General features: G+C 41.5%; 1 protein-coding gene across 1 annotated transcript in view; it reads right to left on the bottom strand.

Moving 5' to 3' along the window:
- Positions 1 to 24,638, bottom strand: part of rnf213b (ring finger protein 213b) — a 163,557-nt gene that overhangs the window by 102,626 nt on the left and 36,293 nt on the right. The window contains exons 9-14 of the mRNA XM_078225711.1: positions 20,496 to 20,782; positions 17,123 to 17,382; positions 9,712 to 9,930; positions 4,886 to 5,078; positions 3,662 to 3,717; positions 251 to 410 (exon numbers count right to left, since the gene is read on the bottom strand). Coding sequence (XP_078081837.1) covers positions 251 to 410; positions 3,662 to 3,717; positions 4,886 to 5,078; positions 9,712 to 9,930; positions 17,123 to 17,382; positions 20,496 to 20,782 — 1,175 coding nt within the window. The remainder of the gene's footprint in view (positions 1 to 250; positions 411 to 3,661; positions 3,718 to 4,885; positions 5,079 to 9,711; positions 9,931 to 17,122; positions 17,383 to 20,495; positions 20,783 to 24,638) is intronic.

The raw sequence follows: 24,638 nt of genomic DNA, 5'->3' as shown, positions 1-24,638 counted from the left end.
TTTGAGTGATCTCCTTCTGTTCTGTAACCATTCCATGATATACTATCCTATACTATTCTTTTTTTTAAAAAATCAGAAGCTTCTATTTTTCCTCAGCATCCAATTTTACAGAATATCCAATATGGCGCAAATAATTTTAAGAAAACAATTTTGATTACGAAATATAGATCTACAATTATTACATTTCAAAGATTTGAACCAGAAGTTGTTATATCAGTTGTTTCACGTGTGTATTGGTTTTTACTGATACCTTTAGCGAGGATTTTTTACATTCAGCAAGCTTGCTGATTAACCCAATAGAAATGGCGATGATTTCTACACAGCTCAATGTTTTTAGAGATTTACATATCTTTTCATGGATTTTCAAACTGGTCTTCATGCATGCTTCGATATGTTCAACACCAAGATCACTAGAAGTGGAAACATTGAAATATATTTCTCAAAACAAAATACATTTGCAATTATCTTTACAAAGTAAAACTCATTAGAAAGACCAATTGATTCAAAATTTGCAATGCTGTTTGTCAATGAGCAGATACATTCTTTTAAACCACAGAATCCCGACATTCAGCCCATCGATTCTGCACCAACTCTCCAATGGAGCATCTTACCCAGGCCCACCTAACCCCGTAACCCTGCGCATTTACCATAGCCAATCCACCTAATGCACACATCTTTGGACTGTGCGAGGAAATCAGAGCACCCGGCCAAGACCCACGCAGACACACAGAACATGAAAACTCCACACAGACAGTCACCCAAGACTGGAATCAAACCGGATCCCTGGCAATGTGAGACAGCAGTAGGCAGGCACGGTGCTACCGTGCTGCCTGCAAAAGGTAAAGTCACCGTAGGTCCAGATGATCATAGGTTGACTGATGGTGATTTAACCTGAGGATTACCATACCTCAGACGAGGTGCAGGCCTTCATGAATAACCTCAGCCGGTACAGGAATTGAACCCACACTACTGGCATGACTCTGCATCACGAACCAGCCATTTGAGCTAACCAATTCTTTTTATGTACTCTGTACTTGGTGATGTGGGTGTAATATACACATCATTTACATATGATCTATATGATATGCATAAAATTACAGACATTTATAATTTCCCTTTCAAAATATTAAATCATCCTTTCCGATCTTTAATCTTTGACAACTTCAATTCTGCCAACACTTTCTTCCACTCTGATTTTCTGCAACAGGTGATCAGATCTAGAGCAGTGAATGTTCTTCAAAGCTGCAACACTTAAAATGGTGCAATATTCTCATTAAAATCAAAATTCAATTTTCTATGTGGGGTGCAAATTATTTTCACTTGCACAAAAGATGTAATACGAATATTACAACTAGTTTTGACACACGTTGGATTCCTTTAATCACTGTCTTTGTGGGAAGCAATAGAGTCATTTACGGCACAGGAGGTGGCCATTCAGTCCATCAGGTAGATACCGGTTCACTGTAGAGTAATCCAGTCAGTCCCATGTCTTCACTCAGTCGCCAGAACCCTGCAAGTTTATTACTTTCAAGTTGTAATCCAATTTTCTTTTTAAATCATTGATTGTTTCCACATCCACCACCTTAGTAGACAGTGAGTTACAGGTCAATACCATTCACTGTGCAAGAGTTCTTCTTCAGATTCCCCCAGATCGCCTGCCTAAATTTAGGTTCCATCAGCTCATGGGATGAGTTTTTCCTTATTTTCCTTATCCGAGCCCATCATCCTTTTTCAAAATCTCTCCTCATTCTTCTTTACTCCAAGAACAGCAGCAAAAGCCTTTCCAACCTAACCTTATAACTAAATTCCCCTTCCCTGGAGTTGTTTTAGTAAATCTCCTCTGCATCTTTTCAGAAATCTTTCTTAAAATCCGGTGACCAGAAATAGAACCAGAATCTTATATAAATCTAGCTTAACTGCTTATAAATTCAATGTCCCTATTTATGAAGCCCAATATTCCAAATGCTTTGCTAACCAATGGGTATCCATCATTGCAGAACAGCGCTCATTCTACATGCGTTTTTTCATCCAATCTGATAGGCTTTCAGTTCCAAAGTACACTAAAACCATAATTGTAAGACAAGGCTTGCAAGTCACGTAACATTAAAATTGAGAAGGGGACTAAAATTTGAGGAACATTTAAAAGAATTGCTGAAAGATGCTGCTTTGTAACTCGAAAAAATCGTGCACACCAAATTGAGCAACCATTTAATATAGCTACCTGATTTTTATTTCCTGAGTAAAGTTGACTGCAGACCCTTTATGTTAATTGCTGGGCATCAAAATACACACAAGAGATTCAATTATGATGCTAAAGACAGCTAAGAACATAAGGAATAGGAAGAGTAAACCATGTGACCTTCAAATCTTCGCTGTCATTCAATTCATTGGCAAATCTTTAACCTCAATTCCACCTTCGCACATGATCCACATGTCCTTTACTATCAAAAACCTATTGATCCCTGTCTTGAATATGCTCGATGATTAGGCATCCATAGCCCTCCAGGTTAGAATTCCACTGATCCATTCATTGAGCGGAGAGGTTTCTCACCTCAATCCAAAAATGCTTGACTCATTATTCTGAGACCATGTTCCCTACATCAAACTCCCCAGCTGGGGAAACATCCTCTCAGTATCTATCCTATCAAGCCTGTGACAATACAATACATTTCTTAAAAGCACAGTAATCATGTTTCTCTGCAGTTTTATTTTAACAGACCTGGTGGTTTATTTTGGCACTGTGCTGTCTGTACCAAGATTTTGTATTGTTGCTGAAGCAGGGTAATTGAAGCAATGTTTAGTTTTAATCTGGCCTGATGCAGTGTTCTAGGGTTTTTATGACCCTGTTGAATTGCTAGCGGTGAATGATTAACGGGTCAGGTGATGCCTCCGTGGGCAGTTTTTTCACAGTGGTCCAGGGTTTTAGTTTCATTTTTGTCAGAAACTGTTTGGACTGCAGATTGAAAGCAGTGTCTTTTTTTGTCTCTCTCACTGGTGTTGGAAATCCTGCTGTCTGTGGGTTGCTAGCTAGAAGCAAGAGGCAAGCAGTGTCTCTATCCCTCTAGATGTGCTTAAAGTTCCAGGATTGGGAAGTTTCAGTTGTAATCCAACATTTCAAAAGGACCAATTCACAGCAGGTGTTACAAAGCATCACGTGAGCATTGTTTTTTGTACCTAGAAGTGGGTGTATGTTTATAAGGTGTTGTTTACCTTGAAACATTATAGTTAACGGTTAAGGTTTATACAATATCATGGCTTTTCTGTAATTGGTAAAAGTTATGCTAATTCTTATTATATATTAACTGTGTTCTTAAATAAACTTTGTTTGATAAAAGCTTCCAAGTGGGTCATTGAATCATGCCTGGAGTGAAACACTTTATGCTCACCAGCGTCAAATTTAAAGTGCAAAATCTATGGTCCAGGTTGACTTCATAAAACACCTTGGAGTTTCTGGCCTGAATTATAACAATCCCCTTAAGAATTTTTACATGTTTCAATGAGATCACCCTTCATTTTTCTAACCTCTAGGTAAAATAAGCATAATATATTCAATCTCCACGCACAGGACAATTCTCACATCTCAGGAATCTGTCTGTATGTACAATAACAAACACTCCTGATACAAGGCAGATCAGATGGACAGTGTTATAAACTGATGTACCTGTTTTGATGACTGTCCACACTTTCTTTTACGTGCTTCAAAAGATTTTCTAATCTCTATAAGCATAATAGAAATAAAAGCAAAAACAATAATTAATATCAAATTTATCAATGTACTGCCTAAAGTCCAACTAAAATTTCCATGTCAATAAGTCATTAATGCAATAATGCAACACTTAGATATGAACATTTACTGTGTAAATTAATGCAAAGCCAAAAAGTTATTTTAGATTAGCACAATTCAAGTGATAATGCTTCCAGTAAATAATTCAAAAGCATTATATGACTTAAATTATTTTACTCGCTGAATTGCTCATTTTGAGACAATAAAGAATATACATTGTGACTTGGAGAAGAGTATTAAAGCCAATTTTGGTCCACTAGATAAAAATAAGTTTAGAGAAGTCAAGTGAACAGTCAAACAGACATGGTACCCGAATCATTCAGTGTGTCAATAAAAAAAATCGGAATGCTCAAATTCACAAGTGTGTGGTTAAATTGTTTAACCTCAAAAACAGGGACAGGGATTAAGAATAGCATTCCCCATTAATTACACTGAAGACTGGACAAATTCTTTAAAAGTTGCAATTTGTTTCTGTATAAGAAAAGAAAAATATTCATGTGTACAGGACCTTATATCAAGTAGACATACCAAATTGTTTTACAATCAATTGATTATTTTTCGTTAACCACAGTTGGTTGTGGGCAAGCAATCAAGACCAACATGTTGCCCTCTGTAGAACTAAGGTCAAATGACCAGATCTTAAAAATAAATAGGTATAGGAAGGAATTTGTAACTCCTATAAACTTGCCGATAATACCACTAGGCAATGGCTATTATTGCATGACTATTAATCCAGAAACTCAGCTAATGTTCTGGGGACCCGGGTTCAAATCCCGCCACGGCAGGTGGTGGAATTTGAATTCAATTTTTTTAAAATCTGGAATTAAGAAGCTACTGATGACCATTGTCGAAAAAACCCATCTGGTTCACTAATGTCCTTTAGGGAAGGAAACCTGCCGTCCTAATCCTGTCTGGCCTACATGTGACTCCAGAGCCATAGCTATGTGGTTGATTCTCAACGGCCCTCCAAGAAAAATTAGGGATGGGCAATAAATGCTGGCAAGCCAGCGATGCCCCATGTCCCACGAATGAATAAATAAATTTTAAAAACTGGCTTGCCCTGAAATAGCATTAGGCATATCACTTGTCTCAAACACAAACCTCATTTCGATATAAAGTACGACCAATCTTCACTCTCTGAAAGATTCCTTGTAGAATATCGAGTAGGTCAGGAGTCATCATTTTTAAGTAGTCTGGCAAAGCTTCCAATGGCAATAAGCTGAACCAAGATCGGATTAACAGTCTATCTACTGTCATCAAATGCTTATTTTTGGCCATCAGATCAAGCAGCTCCCTTAAAAAAATAATTCATAAAAAGTTATATATGTTACATGTAATTGTGTACACTTAAATACACTGAACAACAAAGCATTCTCAATGGCGCCTATTTTAAGGCCTTCCAGAAATATGAAGGCCTAAAAATCCACTGTTTGAGGAGGGAGGGAGGCAGCAGACGGGAAATTATAGACCGGTCAGCCTGACTTCAGTCACTGGCAAGATTTTAGAGTAAGAAGTCCAACAACACCTGGTTAAAGTCCAACAGGTTTATTTGGTAGCAAAAGCCACACAAGCTTTCGGAGCTGCAAGCCCCTTCTTCAGGTGAGTGGGGATTCTGTTCACAAACAGAGCATATAAACACACAAACTCAATTTACATGAATAATGGTTGGAATGCGAATACTTACAACTAATCAAGTCTTTAAGAAACAAAACAACATGAGTGGAGAGAGCATCAAGACAGGCTAAAAAGATGTGTATTGTCTCCAGACATGTACACATCTTTTTAGCCTGTCTTGATGCTCTCTCCACTCATGTTGTTTTGTTTCTTAAAGACTTGATTAGTTGTAAGTATTCGCATTCCAACCATTATTCATGTAAATTGAGTTTGTGTCTTTATATGCTCTGTTTGTGAACAGAATTCCCACTCACCTGAAGAAGGGGCTTGCAGCTCCGAAAGCTTGTGTGGCTTTTGCTACCAAATAAACCTGTTGGACTTTAACCTGGTGTTGTTAAACTTCTTACGGTGTTTACCCCAGTCCAACGCCGGCATCTCCACATCAAGATTTTAGAGTCCATTATTAAAGATACGATCGCGGAGTACTTGGAAGTGCATGATAAAATAGCACTGAGTCAACACGCCTTCGCCAAGGGGAGGTCATGGCGGACAAATCTGTTCTTTGAGGAGGTGACAAGGAAATTAGATGAAAGAGAACTAGTGGACGTGATTCATTTAGATTTCCAGAAGGCCTTTGAAAAGGTGCTGCCGAGGAGACTTTTAAATAAGTTAAGAGCCCATGGTATTCAGGGTAAGATCCTGGCATGGATAGAGGATTGGTTGACTGGCAGAAGGCAGAGAGTGGGGAAAATGGTGTCTTTTTCAGATGGCAACCGGTTACTAGTGGTGTGCCTCAGGGGTCAGTGCTGGAACCATAACTTTTCACAACATACATTAATGATTTGGAGGAAGGAACTGAAGGCACTGTTGCTACGTTTGCAGATGATACAAAGATGTGTAGAGGGACAGGTAGATTGAGGAAGCAGGGGGACTGCAGAAGGACTTGGACAGGCTAGGAGAGTGGGCAAAGAAGTGGCAGATGGAATACAAATGTGGAAAAGTGTGAGGGTATGCACTTTGGAAGGAGAAATGGAGGCAGAGACTATTTTCTAAATGGGGAAATGCTTAGGAAATCAGAAACACAAAGGGACTTGGGAGTCATTGTTCAAGATTCTCTTAAGGTTAATGTGCAGGTTCAGTCGGCAGTTAGGAAGCCAAATGCAATATTAACATTCATGTCGAGAGGGTGAGAACACAAGAGTAGGGATGTACTTCTGAGGCTGTATATGGCTCTGGTCACACCCCATTCGGAGTACTGTGAGCAGTTTTGGGCCCCGTATCTAAGGATGGGTGTGCTGGCCTTGGAAAGGGTCCAGAGGAGGTTCACAAGAATGATCTCTGGAATGAAGAGGTTGTAGTATGAGGAACGGTTGAGGACTCTGGGTCTGTACTCATTGGGAGTTTAGAAGGATTGGGGGGGGGCATCTTATTGAAACTTACAGGATACTGCGAGGCCTGGGTAGAGTGGACGTGGAGAGGATGCTTTCACTCGTAGGAAAAATTAGAACTAGAGGGCATAATCTCAGGCGAAAGGGATGATTCTTTAAAACAGAGATGAGGAGGAATTTCTTCAGCCAGAGAGTGGTAAATCTGTGAAACTCTAATGCAGATGACTGTGGAGGCCAGGTCATCGAGTGTCTTTAAGACAGAGATGGATAGGTTCTTGATTAATAAGGGGATCAGGGGTAATGGGGAAAAGGCAGGAGAATAGAGATGAGAAAAGTATCAGCCATGGTTGAATGATGGAGCAGACTCGATGGGCCAAGTGGCCTAATTCTGCTCCTATGTCTTATGGTTATTAAAATTGCATAATTTAAATGGTTGACCTAGATTGTTAAAAGGTGCATTGGTTGATGTTCCAAGATTTGCAAACACTTATTTAAAATGCAATTTAGAATTCAGATATTGATTATAATAAATAGCAATTTTATTCCCTCAAGCAATCAAAATATCCTCCTCCTCCAATCAGTTTTTTGAATTTCCATTGCCAACATTAATTATAATTACATAAGCATAACTGTCATCTAATGCATTTCCTAGAGGCCATTCATTCCATCAACCAAGACAGTAAATGTCATCAAGCTATTCAAATATGTAGATCACCACATCATATCCACAAGCATGTCACTTTAAAATCAGTGGTCATTTAATAGAGACAAAAAGCACCCAACTTATTCTCAATGGCCTGGAGACGCCAAGGCCAACAGCAATACCTGCTATTGCTGAGATCAGCAAATTTAGCAGAAATCAGGATCAAACCTGGGACTAAGTATTTTATATGCTATTAATCCATAATTGCCCTCAAGAGGATAGTGGTGAGTCACCTTCTAGAACCACTACAGCCTTTGTGTAGGTATTCTCACAGGTGGTGTTAGGAAGGGGAGTTAGAGGATTTTGACCCAGCAGCAGTGAATGAACGCCAATGTAGTTCCAAGTCAGGATGGTATGCAACTTGGAGTGGAACATGTAGATGGTGTGCTCCCACGTGTCTGCTGCCCTTGTCCTCCTAGTGGTGCAAGTCTCAGGATTGAAAGGTGCTATTGAAGGAGTTTTGGGGAGTTGCAGCAATGCATCTTGCAAACCGTACACACTCTGCTACTGCACATTGATAGCAGAGGGAGTGAATGGGGTGGCGGTCAGGTGAACTGCTTCATCCCAGATTGTGTTGAAGTTCGAGTGTTGTTGGAGCTGAACTCATCTAGATAAATGACAATAGTGCCTTCTTGATGGTAAATAGGCTATGGGGAGTCAGAAGGTAAGTTAGTCAGTGCAGAATTTCCAGCCTTTGACCTTTTCTTAAAGTGACATTTATATGGCTAGTCCATGTTCAGTTTCTAGTCAATGGCAACCACTCCAAGGGGCTGATAGTGGGGGATTCAATGTTAGTAATGCCATTGAATGTGAAAGTGAGATTCCATCATGTTGGAGATGGTTATTACCTGTCGCGAATGCTACTTGCAATTTATCAGCCCAAGCCTGAATGTTGTCCAGGCCTTTCTACATGTGGACATGGAACAGCTTCACTATTTGAGTTGTAAATGGTACTGTACACTGCAATCATCTGCAAACATTCCCACTTCTGATCTCATGAGGGAAAGTCAGGTGGAGCTTGTTGGCCCTAGGACACCGAGGAATTCCTTTAGCGATATCTTGGGGTTGAGATGATTGGCTTCCAACAAACACAATTATTTTTGTTTGCTCTGGAACAGCCTGCCTCGGGACCCAGCTGGTTCTGGAGCAAAAGCCTCCAGTGCTACCGCTGGGATGAAAGGCCTATAGTCTTTGCTTTCAGCCATTTCCTTATATCACAGGGAGTAAATTGAACTGGTTGAAGACTGGCATCTGTGATGCAGGGAACCTTAGGAGGAGGCCAAGTTGAACCATCCATTCAGGACTTCTGGCTGAAGATAACTGCAAATGCTTCAGCCTTGCCTTTTGCACTGATGCGCTGGACTCCCCCATTATTGAGAATATGGATCCTTCACCTCCAGTTAGGTGTTTAACTGTCCACCACCATTCATCACCGAAAGTGCAGGACTGCTGAATTTTGATCTGATCTGTGGGGATTGCTTAATTCCTTCTATTACATGCTTCTTCGCTGTTTGGCATGCACATATTCACGTGTTCTAGCTTCACCAGGTTAGCACCAAACAATGAGGTGCCGTTCCTGGCATGTTCTCCTGCATTGAACCAGGGTCAATTCCCTGATTTGATGGTAATGGTAGAGTGATGGATGTGCCAGGTCATGAGGTTACAGATTGTGGTTGAATACAATTCCACAGCTGCAGATGGCCCACGGCATCATGCCTGTCGAGCACAGTCCCATACCAAGTGGTTCCAAATCTGGGTGACCCGATCATTTTCTTTTTAAGCACCATTCAATCAATCAGTGAAAAAATTCATACATTTTCTGCCAAGCAAAGCATTTATTCAGCTACTTCCTTAAGCTTTGGCTGTACATCTTGGAAAGCGAACATATCCACAAGGCAAAACTTCACAGAGGGACAGCTGATGATCTCTCAAAAATACAGTTAACAAAGGTGGATAAATGAAATTGAGGTACAGATTTGCAAGGTATTAACTGAATGGCAGGACAGACTCTGGGAACTGAATGGCCAGAATATGGGCCAGAATGACAGGCAAAGGGAGGACAGTTTGCCCGTCTTTGCTTGTATTCCAGATTCTTAATTAGCAACCCTGCTAATTAACTCTCAGAAGTCAATTTGACATCAGAGAGAATATAACAATTTGTCTACACAGTCACAGGAAAACGGTGTACTAACTGATCTTGTGGGTTAAAATAAAAGACTTACCGTGGGTGTTTATATTGAAGCTTATCTCTGAAATCAACAACTGGAAGTCCATCAAGTCCAGCCCAGCTGGCTTCAGATTTAAAATTGGCGTCCAGAAGGTCTAGGTTTGCTGGATTGGATGAAACACCAAATAAATGGAAAACAGGAATCACCTGCACCCATTTTATTATTCCTTCATCAATACATCTGACCATGATCTGCCGCATTAAAGCTTCAATGCTATAAAAAAATAAATTTGATATACATTAAAACTCGGAAAACACATTTACTTAAAGCAGCTGTGTGGCTAATTCACAGTTTTGATGTATTACATTGTCATCGAGTCAGTGCAAAAAAACCTCTTCGGCCTTTTGGGTCTGCACCAACAATAGCTAACCCATTTTCCTGCACTTGTCCCATATCCTTGAATGTTATGACATTTCAAGTGCTCATCCAAATATTTTTTTTACAGTTGTAAGGTTTCCGGACCCCACTACCTAGAAGACACTTAACTATGGCTTGTTCTAAGCCATAGTGCATAATCCATGACTGTTAACTTCAGAGGTTTGGAATACAAAGGTAGAATGTCAACCAATTCTTTATTTGAAGACGTTTATAGGTGGAAGCAACCACTCCAGCGGTAGGACTTTAAGGATGGCAAACGATTGGCACTTGCCATCTTAAGAGCTGGTGCATAACATTTTACTGCTGACTCTCGAAATCCCACTGCCATTTAATGCTCACTTGAGCGTTGATTGGCAGTGGGTGGGACTTCCACCCTTGGAAGGAAGTCCCCTGTGTGCAGGTTGCCAGGCAATCAGACTAGCCGACAGCTCTCCAACCCAGCCAGACACAGCGCTGCAGTGGTCAGAAGCGGTATTGCAGTGCTTTGCCTGGAACTAAGTCCCGATATTGTTCCAAAGATATATCTCGGGGTGGGAGAGTAGAAGACGCACTGGAAGGTGGTGGTTGCAGCTTCGGGTGGTTGGCCAGGGGATGGAAGGAGTCCCAGAGATCCATGGATCCAGAGGGGAAGGCCCCCAACTGTGACAGGGCCTTCAGAGTAAAGTGCCCCACCAATTCCCCCAGCCCCCCACCTTTCCTGCATGAGATGGAGAAAAGTTTGTCAGTTTCCCACACTACCCACATCTGCCAGCCTAAAAATTGAGACGGAGTGGCAAAAGGGTCTTAATAGGTGAAAGAGTGAGCTTTGCACACGAAATGTGGGAAAGACTCATCTGGAGTGAGTGAGCCTCAGACATTTGGAGCGGAGTGGGAATTGGATTGGAAAGGCTCTCTCTTTCTTTGTAAGTTCAGTCGTCTAATGAAAAGGTCATCCATTTTGGTAGGAATAACAGCAAAATGGACTATTATTTAAATGGTAAAAAATTGCAGCATGCTGCTGTGCAGAGGGACCTGGGTGTCCTTGTGCAGGAATTTCAAGGAGTTGGTTTGCAGGTGCAGCAGGTAATTAAGGCGGCAAATGGAATTTTGTCCTTCATTGCTAGAGGGATGGAGTTTAAAAACAGCAAGATTATGGTGCAGCTGTACAAGGTGCTGGTGAGGCCACACCTGGAGTACTGTGTACAGTTTTGGTCTCCTTACTTGAGAAAGGATATACTGGCACTGGAGGGGGTGCAGAGGAGATTCACTAGGTTGATTCCGGAGTTGAGAGGGTTGGCTTATGAGGAGAGACCGAGTAGACTGGGGCTATACTCATTGGAATTCAGAAGAATGAGGGGAGATCTTATAGAAACATATAAGATTATGAAGGGAATAGATAAGATAGAAGCAGGGAAGTTGTTTCCACTGGCGGGGGGAAACTAGAACTAGGGGGCATAGCCTCAAAATAAGGGGAAGCAGATTTAGGACTGAGTTCAGGAGGAACTTCTTCACACAAAGGGTTGTGAATCTGTGGAATTCCCTGCCCAGTGAAGCAGTTGAGGCTACCTCACTGAATGTTTTTAAGGCAAGGATATATAAATTTTTGAACAGTAAAGGAATTAAGGGTTATGGTGAGCGGGCGGGTAAGTGGAGCTGAGTCCACGAAAAGATCAGCCATGATCTTATTGAGTGGTGGAGCAGGCTCGAGGGGCCAGATGGCCTACTCCTGCTCCTAGTTCTTATAAGGAGCTGACCTAGTTAGCTGAGTGGCAGTTAACTGTCAATCATCTGAAGTCTTATTAGGGCATAAATAGCCGTGAATACTTTGGAAGCTTAACTTGTGTGAGTCACCTCAGCTCTATTTAAGAAAGGCATTTTTGCAAACGCATGATCTGTGAGCTTTGCGCAGAAACTGTGGGAGAGACTCGTCCGGAGTGAGGTGCAGCCAGAGTGAGTGTGGGTCTCTGGAACTTGGAGCTGAGTGGGAATTCTGTGCAGAGGGGAAGAGATGCTTTTTGCTTTTTCTCTTCGCTTTCTAACTTTTAAATCTTGCCCTGCTGCATTAGTAAAGGACTAATGCAAGGGAGAGCGCTGATTGGTAAGTAGCAAAGTCGGGAGGATAAAAGAGCACGGCAAACAGTGAGGCCGAGTGGAGAGTAGAGTTCCGTTGATGAGGAGTTACTGAGGAGCATCTGAGAAAACCCGGCTCGGTCACCACAACTGCGGAGGGGATTGCAGAGGACCTACTGTTCAACTGGAGGAAGAGCAGTCAACATGCGCCAGTTTAGAAAGTGACGTGGAACCAACCAAAGCAGCTGATGGGTGAGTATTTTCAATCGATTAGAAGTAATTCATTGCTTAATACTAGGAAGGAACTAAAAAAAAGTATAGAGTAGTACTGTACAATTATAATAGAAGTGTTTGGTAAGAAACAATGTTTCTAACTATCGTAAATAAGGCCTCCAGCTAAGGTATTTTTTTAACGAAGTAACTAGCTTAATCGAGAGGGACATCATGGGATGAGACCTCAGACCTGTGATATGCTCCTCCGACACAATGTGGGAAATGAGGGACACTGGTGACCGTGTGTGCAGAAGTGTGTCCAAATGCAGCTTCTAGCTAACCAGATTTCGGAGCTGGACTTGCGGATGGAATCATTGTGGAGCATCTGCAATGCTGAGCAAGTCGGAGATAGCACATTTAGTGAGTTGGTCATACCGCAGGTGAGGATTGCACAGGCAGAAAGGGGATCATCAGGAACAGTAAAAGACTCAGGAAGGTAGTGCAGGAGTCCCTTGTGGTCATCCCCCTCAAACAGATGTAGTGCATTGGATACTGTTCGGGGAATGGCTTCTCAGGGTAAAGTAGCAGCAGCCAAGTTCATGGCACCATGGGTGGCTCTGCTGCTCAGAGGTTTGGGAGGAAAACGAATGGCAGGGCTTTAATGATAGGGGATTCAATAGTTAGGGGCGCAAACAGACGCATTGGTGGCAGTAAATGTCAATCAAGGATGGTATGTTGTCCCCCTGGTGCTTGGACCTGGGATGTCACAAAGCGGCTGCAGAACATTCTGCGGAGAGATGGTGAATAGCTAATGGTCATGGAATACATTGGTACCAGCGGCATAGGTAAACTAAGGGATGAAGACCTGCAAGCTGAGTGCAGGAAGTTAGGAAATAAATTAAAATGCAGGACCTCAAATGTCATTATCTCAAAATTACTCCCAGTTCCATGTATTGGCAAAAGCAGGAATAAGAGAATGGACCAAATGAACACATAGCTGGAGAGATGGTGTAGCCGGGAGGGATTCAGATTCTTGAGGCACTGGGGCCATTTTGGGGAAGGTGGAACCCAAACAAACTGGACAGCTGCACCAGGCAGTGCTAGGACCAATGTCTTTGTGGGGGCTTTTGCGAGTTCTGTTGGGAAGTATTTAAACTAATGTGGCAGGGAGATGGGATCTTAGGAGTCGGATCAGATATGTCAGATTCAGATCAAGCAAATGGAAGTAGAACATTAGCTACTTACGTTGATTGGAGAAAGAAAGTTTTTAAAAAGTGTCCAGCAAGGGAAATTGATGGGATTAAACTGTTTATACTTTAATGCAAGGAGTATTACAAACAAGGTTGATGGGTTAACGGCACAAGTAGGCACATGGCAACATGATGGCATTGCTATAACGGAAACCTGGCTAAAGGGGGGGCAAAATTTGCAGTTCAATATCCTGGTTATAGAGTCTTCAAACACAATAGAGTGCGAGATTAAAAAAAAGGAGGGGAAGTAATGGTTAAAGAATCAATTCCAGTTGTGAGAAGGAATGACATACGGAACAGGTCAACAAACGAGGCTTACGGGTTGAACTTGGAAACTAAAAAAAGGGCAGTCACACTACTAGGAGTGAGAGGGAGATAGGAGAACAAATATGGAGGCAGTGTTCTGCCTATAAGAACAAGAGGGCAATAATAGTAGGTAGACTTTAACTATCCCAATATCAACTGGGATTCAAACAACACCAGGGGCACTGAGGGAGAAAAATTAATGGTGTGTCCAGGAAAATATTTTCAATCAATTAGTGACAAACCCAACAAGAAGAGATGCAATTCTAGACCTAGTCTTGGGGAACAAAGAAGGGTAAGTGGGTGAAGTGACAGTTGGCGACCATATCGGGGATAATGCTCACAATTCAGTTAGGTTTAACAATACCATGGAAAAGGGCAAAGATAAAGCAGGAGTAAAAGCTTAGAACTGCAGGAAGGCAAATTTTGCAGGAATGAGAAGGGACTTTGCTGAGGTGGACTGGACAGTACTGTTAAGGAATAAATCAGTGGAAAACCAGTGGGAAGCACTAAAAAGCCAGATTGTAAATATACAAAGTAAACATGTCCCCTCCAAAAATAAGATTGGTACTGCCAAATCTGGACCCCCCTGGATGTCTAGAAGAATACAGGGGAAGGTCGAACAGAAAAAGAAAGTGTACAATAGGCACAAAGAACTAAGCAGTGTAGATAGCCTAGACAAAGATAGGAAGTGCAGGAATGAAGTAAAAAAGAAATAAGGAAATCAAAGAGAGAACATGAAAAAAGATTAGCAAATAAAGTTAAAAGAAAATCCAAGAATGTTCTACCAATATATAAATGGTAAAAAGTTAGTTAAGGAAAAAGTGGGATCTATCAGAGATTAAGGAGGGAACTTGTGTGTAGATGCAGAGGCTGTGAGGAGGGTTTTAAATGAATATTTTGTTTGTGTTTACAAAAGAAAGGGATGATGCAGATATAGCAGTCCAGGAGGAACACTGAGATATTCGACAGGATAATCATAGAGAGAGAGGAAATATATGAAGGGTTGGAATCCTTGAAAGGGCCAGGGCTAGGAGGACTGTTTCCGAGGTTGCTGAAGGAGGTCAGGGCGGAGATAGCAGATGCTTTAAGAATGATTTTCAAATCCTTGCTAGATACAGGGGAGGTATCAGAGGATGGAGAAATGCAAACATAGTTCCATTGTTTAAAAAGGGACAAAAGGAAATGCCAAACAATTATAGGCCAGTTAGTCTTACATTGCTGGTGGACAAATTAGTCGAATCAACCCTGAGATATAGGATTAACTGTCACATAGAAAGGCTTGGGCCAGTCAGGGATGGTCAGCATTGAATTGTTAAAGGAAGGTTTTGCCTCACAAACTTGATTGAATTCTTTGATGAAGTGGCAAGGGTTGATTAAGCTAATGGTAAGATACTTGGTAGTGTGGATGAGCAGAGAGATCTCGGTGTCCATGTGCATAGATCCCTGAAAGCTGGCACCCAGGTTGATAGGGTTGTTAAAAAGCCATACGGTGTGTTAGCTTTTATTGGTAGAGGGATTGAGTTTTGGAGCCATGAGGTCATGTTGCAGCTGTACAAAACTCTGGTGTGGCCGCACTTGGAGTATTGCGTACAGTTCTGGTCGCCACACTATAGGAAGGATGTGGAAGCATTGGAAAGGGTGCAGAGGAGATTTACCAGGATGTAGCCTGGTATGGTGGGAAGGTCTTATGAGGAAAGGCTGAGGGACTTGAGGCTGTTTTCGTTAGAGAGAAGAAGGTTAAGAGGTAACTTAATAGAGGCATGGCATACAAGATGATCAGAGGATTAGATAGGGTGGGCAGTGAGAGCCTTTTTCCTCGGATGGTGATGGCTAGCACGAGAGGACATAGCTTTAAATTGAGGGGCGGTAGATATAGGACAGATGTCAGAGGTAGGTTCTGCACTCAGAGTAGTAAGGGCGTGGAATGCCCTGTCTGCAACAGTAGTGGACTCGCCAACATTAAGGGCATTTAAATGGCCATTGGATAAACATATGGATGATATTGGAATAGTGTAGGTTAGATGGGCTTTAGATTGGTTTCACAGGTTGGCGCAACATCAAGGGCCGAAGGGCCTGTACTGCGCTGTAATGTTCTATGTTCTATAAGCTAGTGTAGTGGATGTTGTGAACATGGATTTTAGCAAGGCGTTTGACAAGGTCTGTCATGGCAGATTGGTCAAAACAGTAAAAACCCATGGGGTACAAGATCATGTCACGGTCAGGACAAACTGTATAAAAAGTTGGCTTAGTAACAGGAAACAAAGAGTAATGGTTGATGGATGTTCTTGCGAATGGAAAGGTGTTTCAAGTGGTGTTCCACAGGGCTCAGTGCTGGGACCCCTTATGTATTAATGATTTGGACGTGAATGTGGGGTACATAACCATCCATGTCCCAAGAGACCATGAGTAGCACTGAAATATCTAGAGAGCTTTGGCAAATCTCAAAGTCTGAGCCAACCACAATTTTAAGCTGTTAATATAGAATACGCCATGTATTTTCAATAAGGGCATGCATTTTTGACGAAGGTCTTTTTTAATAATTGTGGTTAAAGATATGTTAAATCATATGGAAACTAAAGATATTGTTCAATTCTAACGCCATATTTTCCTGGTATATAAAATAAGAACTCAAATTAAATAGAAATGCCCAAGATGGTAAATGGTCCCAACAGCTCTGGATGTGGAAGTTTACATTGCTCTATTCTGGTAATCTGTTGTTTTGTTTGGTATAATTTCAGCAATACCTCTATGCAAAACTACTCCTCCAAAACTGCAAGTGTTCAATGTGCTTAAATGGGTATACTTGATATTAGGAGAACAAAATCTCCACTAATTTGGTTGGACACTCAAGATAGAGGATTTGTATTAATGTTAAGATATTCATCTGGCTCCCCCATAAAATTCTGATGCCTGGACATCAGCATATAAATCTAGGCGGACACTGAAGCACTAAGGGACTGCGGCAGTGTCAAAAATACTGTATTTCTGTTTTGCCAGTTCATTTTAATGCAAGAGATCTCATGACACTTCGAACAGGAGCAGGATTCCCTTCCACTGAACTACTTACAGCTTTCCTTATGAGACTGGAGATTGCATAGCCTCAATTATTTTAAGATCAAACAGAATCAAATTTTGAAGTTCAACCATGGTACAGGCAACATATATTTGTAAACCAGTGACTATTTATATTCTATTCACACAGTTGTTACCTTTCCTTAAAATGGAAGTTTTCTTTAAGTGCCTCGAGTTGCTTAGTAAGGGCATTCATTGAATTTTGCTTTATGCAGAGAAGATCACAAACTATGTGCAGATCTGGCTTTTGTATGTCAAAACCATAGGTGTCAGCCAGGTACAAGAATAGCACGCCTGTTTGCAGACGGTTTTTCACAGAAGATGTCTCAGCTTCTGAAGCTTCATTATCTGAACACTTAGCCCTTTCTTTCAAAACATCGTACATGAGATCCTTAACCTAAAAAAACAAACATAATATCAGAACAATTTGGAGAGAAAACATGAAACATAGCATTGGAACCTTTGTCACAGTCTTGCTATGAAAGCAATTCTGCTTGAAAGAGTTCTGTTCAAATACCTAATGCACTGCCAAAAGATCCTGTTATCTGCCTTCTTTCAAGGCTTGTATGATCTTTTTCTAACATGGAGATGATTCTCCCAGACAAAGATACAAGAAAAGGAACACATAGTGTTGTTCAGTGAGTCAGGGGCTGTTGACACCTTTCGAGAGATAAATGAAGTTCACTGACATAGCATGATAAAATGATTTTGGCATTTTTGCTGAGGCTTTGGGAATTGAACTCATAACTCTGTAAAAGGGTAATCTCATGTATTTAACTTTTTCCATTCTTATTCTTAAAGCTATGAACGTGTGGTAAAATAGCATGCATGATGAACCGACGGGAAGTAGGTGCAATATTTAAGTTAATGAATTTTACCTGCATTTGTGGATAGTCCTACAAATTGATTGCACAGAGAATAGCCCTGGATTTGATAACAATGGGAAATTTCTCTTGGGTATTGGCAGCGGCAGAATAGATGTCCTTTATCTGGCACTGTAGAGGGGGAATCTGGGTACTAGCAAAGTGGGAGATGCAATTGGGAATTTCACAATTAGGGGCTGGTTGCAAACTGTGGCCCTTTGTAGATTCCTACCATCAGAAATGAGGAAACATCATAGGAACATAGGAAACAGCAGTTGAGGCAAGCCACATGGCCCTCACACCTGCTCAACCATTCAACCAGATCATGGTTTATCTTCCATCTCAACATCATTTTCCTGCACTATCCCCATATAGCTTGATATTTTTCTTCTATAAATCTCCCAGAGAAAGATTAAGGAATTCAGATTTGTCACAGCATGGGTTTTGTGACTTTCTGTGAAGATGTTGTGGTTTGTTCCATTCCAATCACTATCAACACAATAGCTGGTAATTAGAGCTTCAAAATCCAAAATTTGAAAAAAAAACTTCGACAACAATTTGATATTCTGTTACCATCTTTTTAAAATCTGCCTGGTGTTTATGAATTGTTGTTCCTACTCAAGTCATTTTACATAGAAACATAGAAACTAGAAGCAGAAGTAGATCATTTAGCTCTTCCAGCTTGCTCCACCATTCATTTTGATCATCGAATTCAATATCCTGATCCCCCCTTCCCCCCATATCCCTTGAGCCCTTTAGCCCCAAGAGCTACATCTAATTTCTTCTTGAAATCAGACAATGTTTTGGCCTCAACTACATTCTGCGGTCATGAATTCCACATACCCCCTGGGTGAAGAAAGTTCTCCTCACCTCCGTTCTAAAAGGTTTACCCCTTATCCTCAAACTATAACCCCCAGTTCTGGACTCCCCCACCATTGGGAACATTCTTTGAACTTATAAAATTCTAACAGGGTTAGACAGGGTAAGTTTCTATGAGATCCCCTCTCACTCTTCCAAACTCCAGTGAATATAACTCTGAACAATTTAATTTCTCTTTATACATCAGACGTGCCATCTATAGCAAGGACATTCTTCCTCAGATAAGAACACGATAACTGCACTCAATATTCCAGATGTGGCCTCACCAATGCCCTATACAATTGCAGCAAAACATCCCTACCCCTAAACTAAAATTCTCTCGCTAAGAAGGCCAACATACCATTTGCCTTCTTTACTGCCTGCTGTACCTGTGTGTTTACTTTCAGCAACTGATGCATGAGGACTCCAAGGTCTTGTCGAGTACCCACCTCTCAATTTACACCCATTCAAGTAATAATCTGTCTTCCTATTATTGTTATCAAAGTGGATAACCTCACATCTATTCTGCATCTGTTATGCAGATACCCACAGTCAGCCTGTCCAAATCACGCTGAAGCATCTCTGCATCCTCCTCACAGTTCAACCTCCCATCCAACTTTGTATCATATGCAAATTTGGAGATAATACATTCAGTTCCCTCTTCCAAATCATTAATATATAATGTGAACAGTTGGGGTCCTAGCACAGATCCCTGCGGAACCCCACTAGTAACTGACTGCCAATCTGAAAAGACCCATTTATGCCAACTCTTTGCTTCCTATCTGCTAACCGGCTTTCTATCCATCTCAAGACATTACCTGCAATCCCATGTGCTTTAACTTTACATAGTAGTCTGTTATGTGAGACTTTGTTGAAAGCCTTCTGAAAGTCTAAATGAACCACATCCACTGGTTCTCCTCGGTCAACTCTACTTGTTGCATCTTCAAAAATTTCCAATAGATTCGTCAAACACGATTTCCCTTTTGTAAATCCATGCTGATTATACCACTGCCTTCCAAATGCCAAGTTACAAAATCCTTGATAATAGACTCTTGCAACTTCCCCAGTACCGACGTTAGGCTCACTCGTCTATAGTTGCTTGTTTTCTCTCTATCTCCCTTTTTGAATAGCGGGCTTACATTAGCTACCCTGCAATCTGTAGGAACAATTCCAGAGTCCAAAGAATTTTAGAAAATAACCACCAATGGATCTACTATTTCCAAGGTCACTTCCTCACGTACTCTGGAATGAAGATTATTCTCCAAGACCTGGAGATTTATCCACCTTCAAGCTCATCAATTTCCTCCAAAACATTTCTCTACTAATGCTGATTTCCTTCAGCTCCTCACTAAAACATTTTTCTTTCAACACTTCTGATACATTGTTCATGTCTTTCTTTGTGAAGACCAAAACAAACATTCTATAAAATATATAAAAGGACCATATTGAGCAATAAAATGATTTCCCAAGAGGTACCAGTGCCAGGAGAAAAAGAAAAGTGATATTTAGAGTACAACTTTGCACATCATGGTAAGCAAAATCAGGTGACGCATGCAGCTATCTTCAGGAGTAAGAATTAGAAGTCAGCGTCCTGTGATTTACTGAGTGAGGAATGGGAAAAACTTATCAAAATGTTTCCATGCAAATATTTGCAGTTCAAATTTACTTAACATTTTCATTAACTTTTTATATTCTCAGGTTAAACATCCTTTCCTTCAAACAAAGACTAATTTATGCACATTTCTCCTGAAGTGAATAATACTTTGCATCAGTTAATAATCCTACTCACTTCTTTCTCCCCAATAGAAAGGGTGGCCCAATGAACTGGTCGTCCTTCAAACACCATAGGACGTTTATAAACTTCAAAGAATTGCTGCAGTTGAGTCAGGAAACTCTTCAAATTTTTTTCATCCCATGGTGAAAGGATGTCAAACATCGACTTCAGCAAGATTTTTCCAGCTAATAGTTTTCCTTTTGTTACATCATTTTTTTTACTGATTCTGAATAACTGCTTTACTTGGGCTTTCCAACCTCCTTCGGGTGCCGCACAGATAATATCATCGTACTGATGCCATTCTGATTAAAAATAAGAACCTTTTAGCAGTGAAAGAATATGTAAAAGTACCAAAAATCCGTATTAAGTTCTCTCAGGCACAAGTTTCAATTCTTCATCTACTCTTCCCTTAAATGATTCAATGCTCTTTCCTTAATCACTTTATCTGACAAGGTATTCAAATATCTGCCTCGTTATATCGGAACATTTCTTAAGATTTCCTTACCCTCCCAAAATTAGATAGCCACTGGTGAAGAATGTGCAGAAAAGTAAAATAGGAGGATACAGGAGCAAAGGGTATGTGTACTTTTAATAGAATATTTACATAGCATGCTGATCAAGATATAAATCTGACTCATTTAAAATAAACCTATTCAATTAGCAGGTACTAATAGTTTGAAAGAAGACAGAGAAAACGTGGACATATAAATCTGACATCAGAGCTTGGCGAAGATAGGGATCTAGATGAGTATACGGCTTGTAGGAAGGGACTAAAGGAGGAAATTAGGAGAGCCAGAAGGGGTCACGAGAAGGCCTTGGCAAATAGAATTAAGGAAAACCCTAAGGCCTTCTATAAATATGTGAAGAGTAAAAGAATGAGACGTGAAGGGATAGGGCCTATAAAAGGTGAAGGCGGGAAAATCTGTACGGAACCAGTAGAAATGGCAGAGGTGCTTAATGAGTATTTTGCCTCGGTTTTCACAGAGGAGAAGGACATGGGTGGATGTACTGTGGACTTGCGGTGGACTGAAAAGATTGAGTATGTGGGCTTTAACAAAGAGGTTGTGCTGGAATCTTTGAATGGCATCAAGATAGATAAGTCGCCTGGTCCAGATGGGATGTACCCCAGGTTACTGTGGGAGGCGAGGGAAGAGATTGCAGTCTCTGGCGATGATCTTTGCGTCGTCGATGGAGACGGGAGAGGTGCCGGAGGATTGGAGGATTGCGGATGTGGTTCCTATTTTCAAGAAGAGGAATAGGGATAGCCCAGGAAATTACCGACCGGTGAGTCTAACCTCAGTGGTTGGTAAGCTGATGGAGAAGATCCTGAGGGACAAGATTTATGAGTATTTAGAGAGGTTTAGTATGTTCAAGAATACTCAGCAAGGCTTTGTCAAAGGCAGATCGTGACTTACGAGCCTGGTGGAGTTCTTCGAAAATGTGACTAAACACATTGACGAAGGGAAAGCGGTAGATGTGGTTTATATGGATTTTAGCAAGGCATTCGATAAGGTCCCCCATGCAAGGCTTCTCAAAAAAGTGAGGGGGCATGGGATCCAAGGGGCTGCTGCCCTGTGGATCCAGAACTGGCTCGCCCAAAGGAGGCAGAGAGTGTGTATAGACGGGTCTTTTTCTAATTGGAGGTCGGTCACCAGTGGTGTGCCCCAGGGATCTGTTCTGGGACCCTTGCTGTTTGTCATTTTCATAAATGACCTGGATGAGGAAGTGGAGGGATGGGTTGGTAAGTTTGCCGATGACACGAAGGTTGGTGGGGTTGTGGATAGTCTGGAGGGATGTCAGAAGTTACAGAGGGACATAGATAGGATGCAAGACTGGGCGGAGAAGTGGCAGATGGACTTCAACCCAGATAAATGCGTAGTGGTCCATTTTGGCAGGTCAAATGGGATGAAGGAGTACAATATAAAGGGAAAGACTCTTAGTACGGTAGAGGATCAGAAGGACCTTGGGGTCCAGGTCCATAGGACTCTAAAATCGGCCCCGCAGGTGGAGGAGGTGGTTAAGAAGGCGTATGGTGTGCTGGCCTTTATCAATCGAGGGATTGAGTTTAGGAGTCTGGGGATAATGATGCAGCTATATAAGACCCTCGTCAGACCCCACTTGGAGTACTGTGCTCAGTTCTGGTCGCCTCATTACAGGAAGGATGTGGAAAAGATTGAAAGGGTGCAGAGGAGATTTACAAGGATGTTGCCTGGATTGAGTGGCATGCCTTATGAGGATAGGCTGAGGGAGCTCAGTCTTTTCTCCTTGGAGAGACATAGGATGAGAGGAGACCTAATAGAGGTATATAAGATGTTGAGAGGCATAGATCGGGTGGACTCTCAGAGGCTTTTTCCCAGGGTGGAAATGGCTGCTACCAGAGGACACAGGTTTAAGGTGCTGGGGGGTAGGTACAGGGGAGATGTTAGGGGGAAGTTTTACACACAGAGGGTGGTGGGAGAGTGGAATCAGCTGCCGTCAGTGGTGGTCGAGGCAAACTCAATAGGGTCTTTTAAGAGACTCCTGGATGAGTACATGGGACTTAACAGGATGGAGGGTTATAGGTCGGCCTTAAAGGTAGGGATATGTTCGGCACAACTTGTGGAGCCGAAGGGCCTGTTTTGTGCTGTAGTTTTCTATGTTTCAGTAACTGTAGAAATGAAAGTCTATCAGCAATGTGTGCAAAATCACTTCAAAAATTATAACATGATAAGGAAAGGTCAATACAGTTTTATGAATGAGAACTAATGTTTGACAAATCTATTCATACTTTTTGAAGGTTTAACTAGCAGGGTAGATGACAATGTCTTTTAGATTTGTAGAAGGCATTCGATAAGGTGTCACACAAGGGGCCCGATTTTACCATTGCGCGCGCCCGTTTTCGGGTGCGAAAACGTGTTAAAGTCGGGTGTGAGGCCATTAAGGCGATCCGTGCCCGCATCCGCGCAGATTGCCATTTTACCGAAACCCGGGAATGGCGTCAATTCGATTTGCGCCCAAAACAGGCGCAACGATGATTTAAATGCATTTGCATGCATTTAAATTGAATTAATGAACTGCCTGCCTAACTTTATCAGTATTTCCCCCTTTACCATCGCGTTTGCCAATCCGGAACCGCGCTGTAATGGACCTGCTAAATAAAAGTCTGAAATGGACGCTCCAGCTTCTGAAGAGTGCGTTCAGTGCTTCCAACGGCTCTCTGACTCAGATCAGTGATGGGCGGGGAGGAGGAGGCAGATGGGCCTGTGGTGGGGGGGGGGGGGGGGGTGGATAAGGGGGACAACAATGTGCGTGTGCACCCTCGCTCCCGATTAAAGCGGCCCGGGAGTGATCTAACATGGGCGTGCTTTTTCAAAATTTTTTTTTTAAACTGCGCAGTTCAGAGCTCCAATCGTTTCGGCCGCGCTAAGCCCCGCCCACAACGCGAATGGGACTGGAGATGGCTGAGTGCTGAAAAGCAGATCTCCAAGTCGGACCTGCATTATGCCCAGATTCAGCACTTCGAATGAAAATGGTAAAATCGGGCCCAAGATGTTGTTCCACAAAATCAGAGTTCATGAGATTATCTTAGATTGAGGATTGGTTAACAGAAAAAGAGAACAGCAGGAACAATTGGGCACTTTTCAAGTTGGCAAATTGCAACTAGTGGATGGTAGGATTTCAGTTGTTTTTAAAAACAGTCTGTATTAAATGTACTGTATTCTCTCATCAAAGTCAATGTATCTATGTTTGTTGACAACATAAAGCTAGGTGAGAAAATATTCTACAAGGATGATGCAAAGGGAAACAGACAGGATAAGTGAGTGGGCAACTCTGCAGCAAATGAAATACAATATGCGGAAATGTGGAATTATCCATTTAAGTAGAATTCCTTCTTTTTTTAAAAAAGGAGATATTTAAGTAAACGTGTACACAAATCACAAAGTTAGCAGGCAGAGAAAACAATTAAGAAAACAAATGGCATGTTAGCCTTTAACTGTAATGCAGTTAGAATATACATTTTATTCATTCCTGGGCTGTGAACATTGTTGACATTCCTTGCCCATGATAAGAGTAAGGAAATCTTGCTGCAATTATATAGGGATTTTCTGAGCCATGCTAGAAGAACTATGTATAGTTAAATTTGAGTCCTCTATTACTGACCCTTTGCCACTAGAAACA

Source organism: Mustelus asterias, chromosome 12 (assembly GCF_964213995.1).
Source record: "Mustelus asterias chromosome 12, sMusAst1.hap1.1, whole genome shotgun sequence".
In the NCBI taxonomy this organism is placed as follows: Eukaryota; Metazoa; Chordata; class Chondrichthyes; order Carcharhiniformes; family Triakidae; genus Mustelus; species Mustelus asterias.
This window is presented reverse-complemented; position numbering and strand designations above follow the sequence as displayed.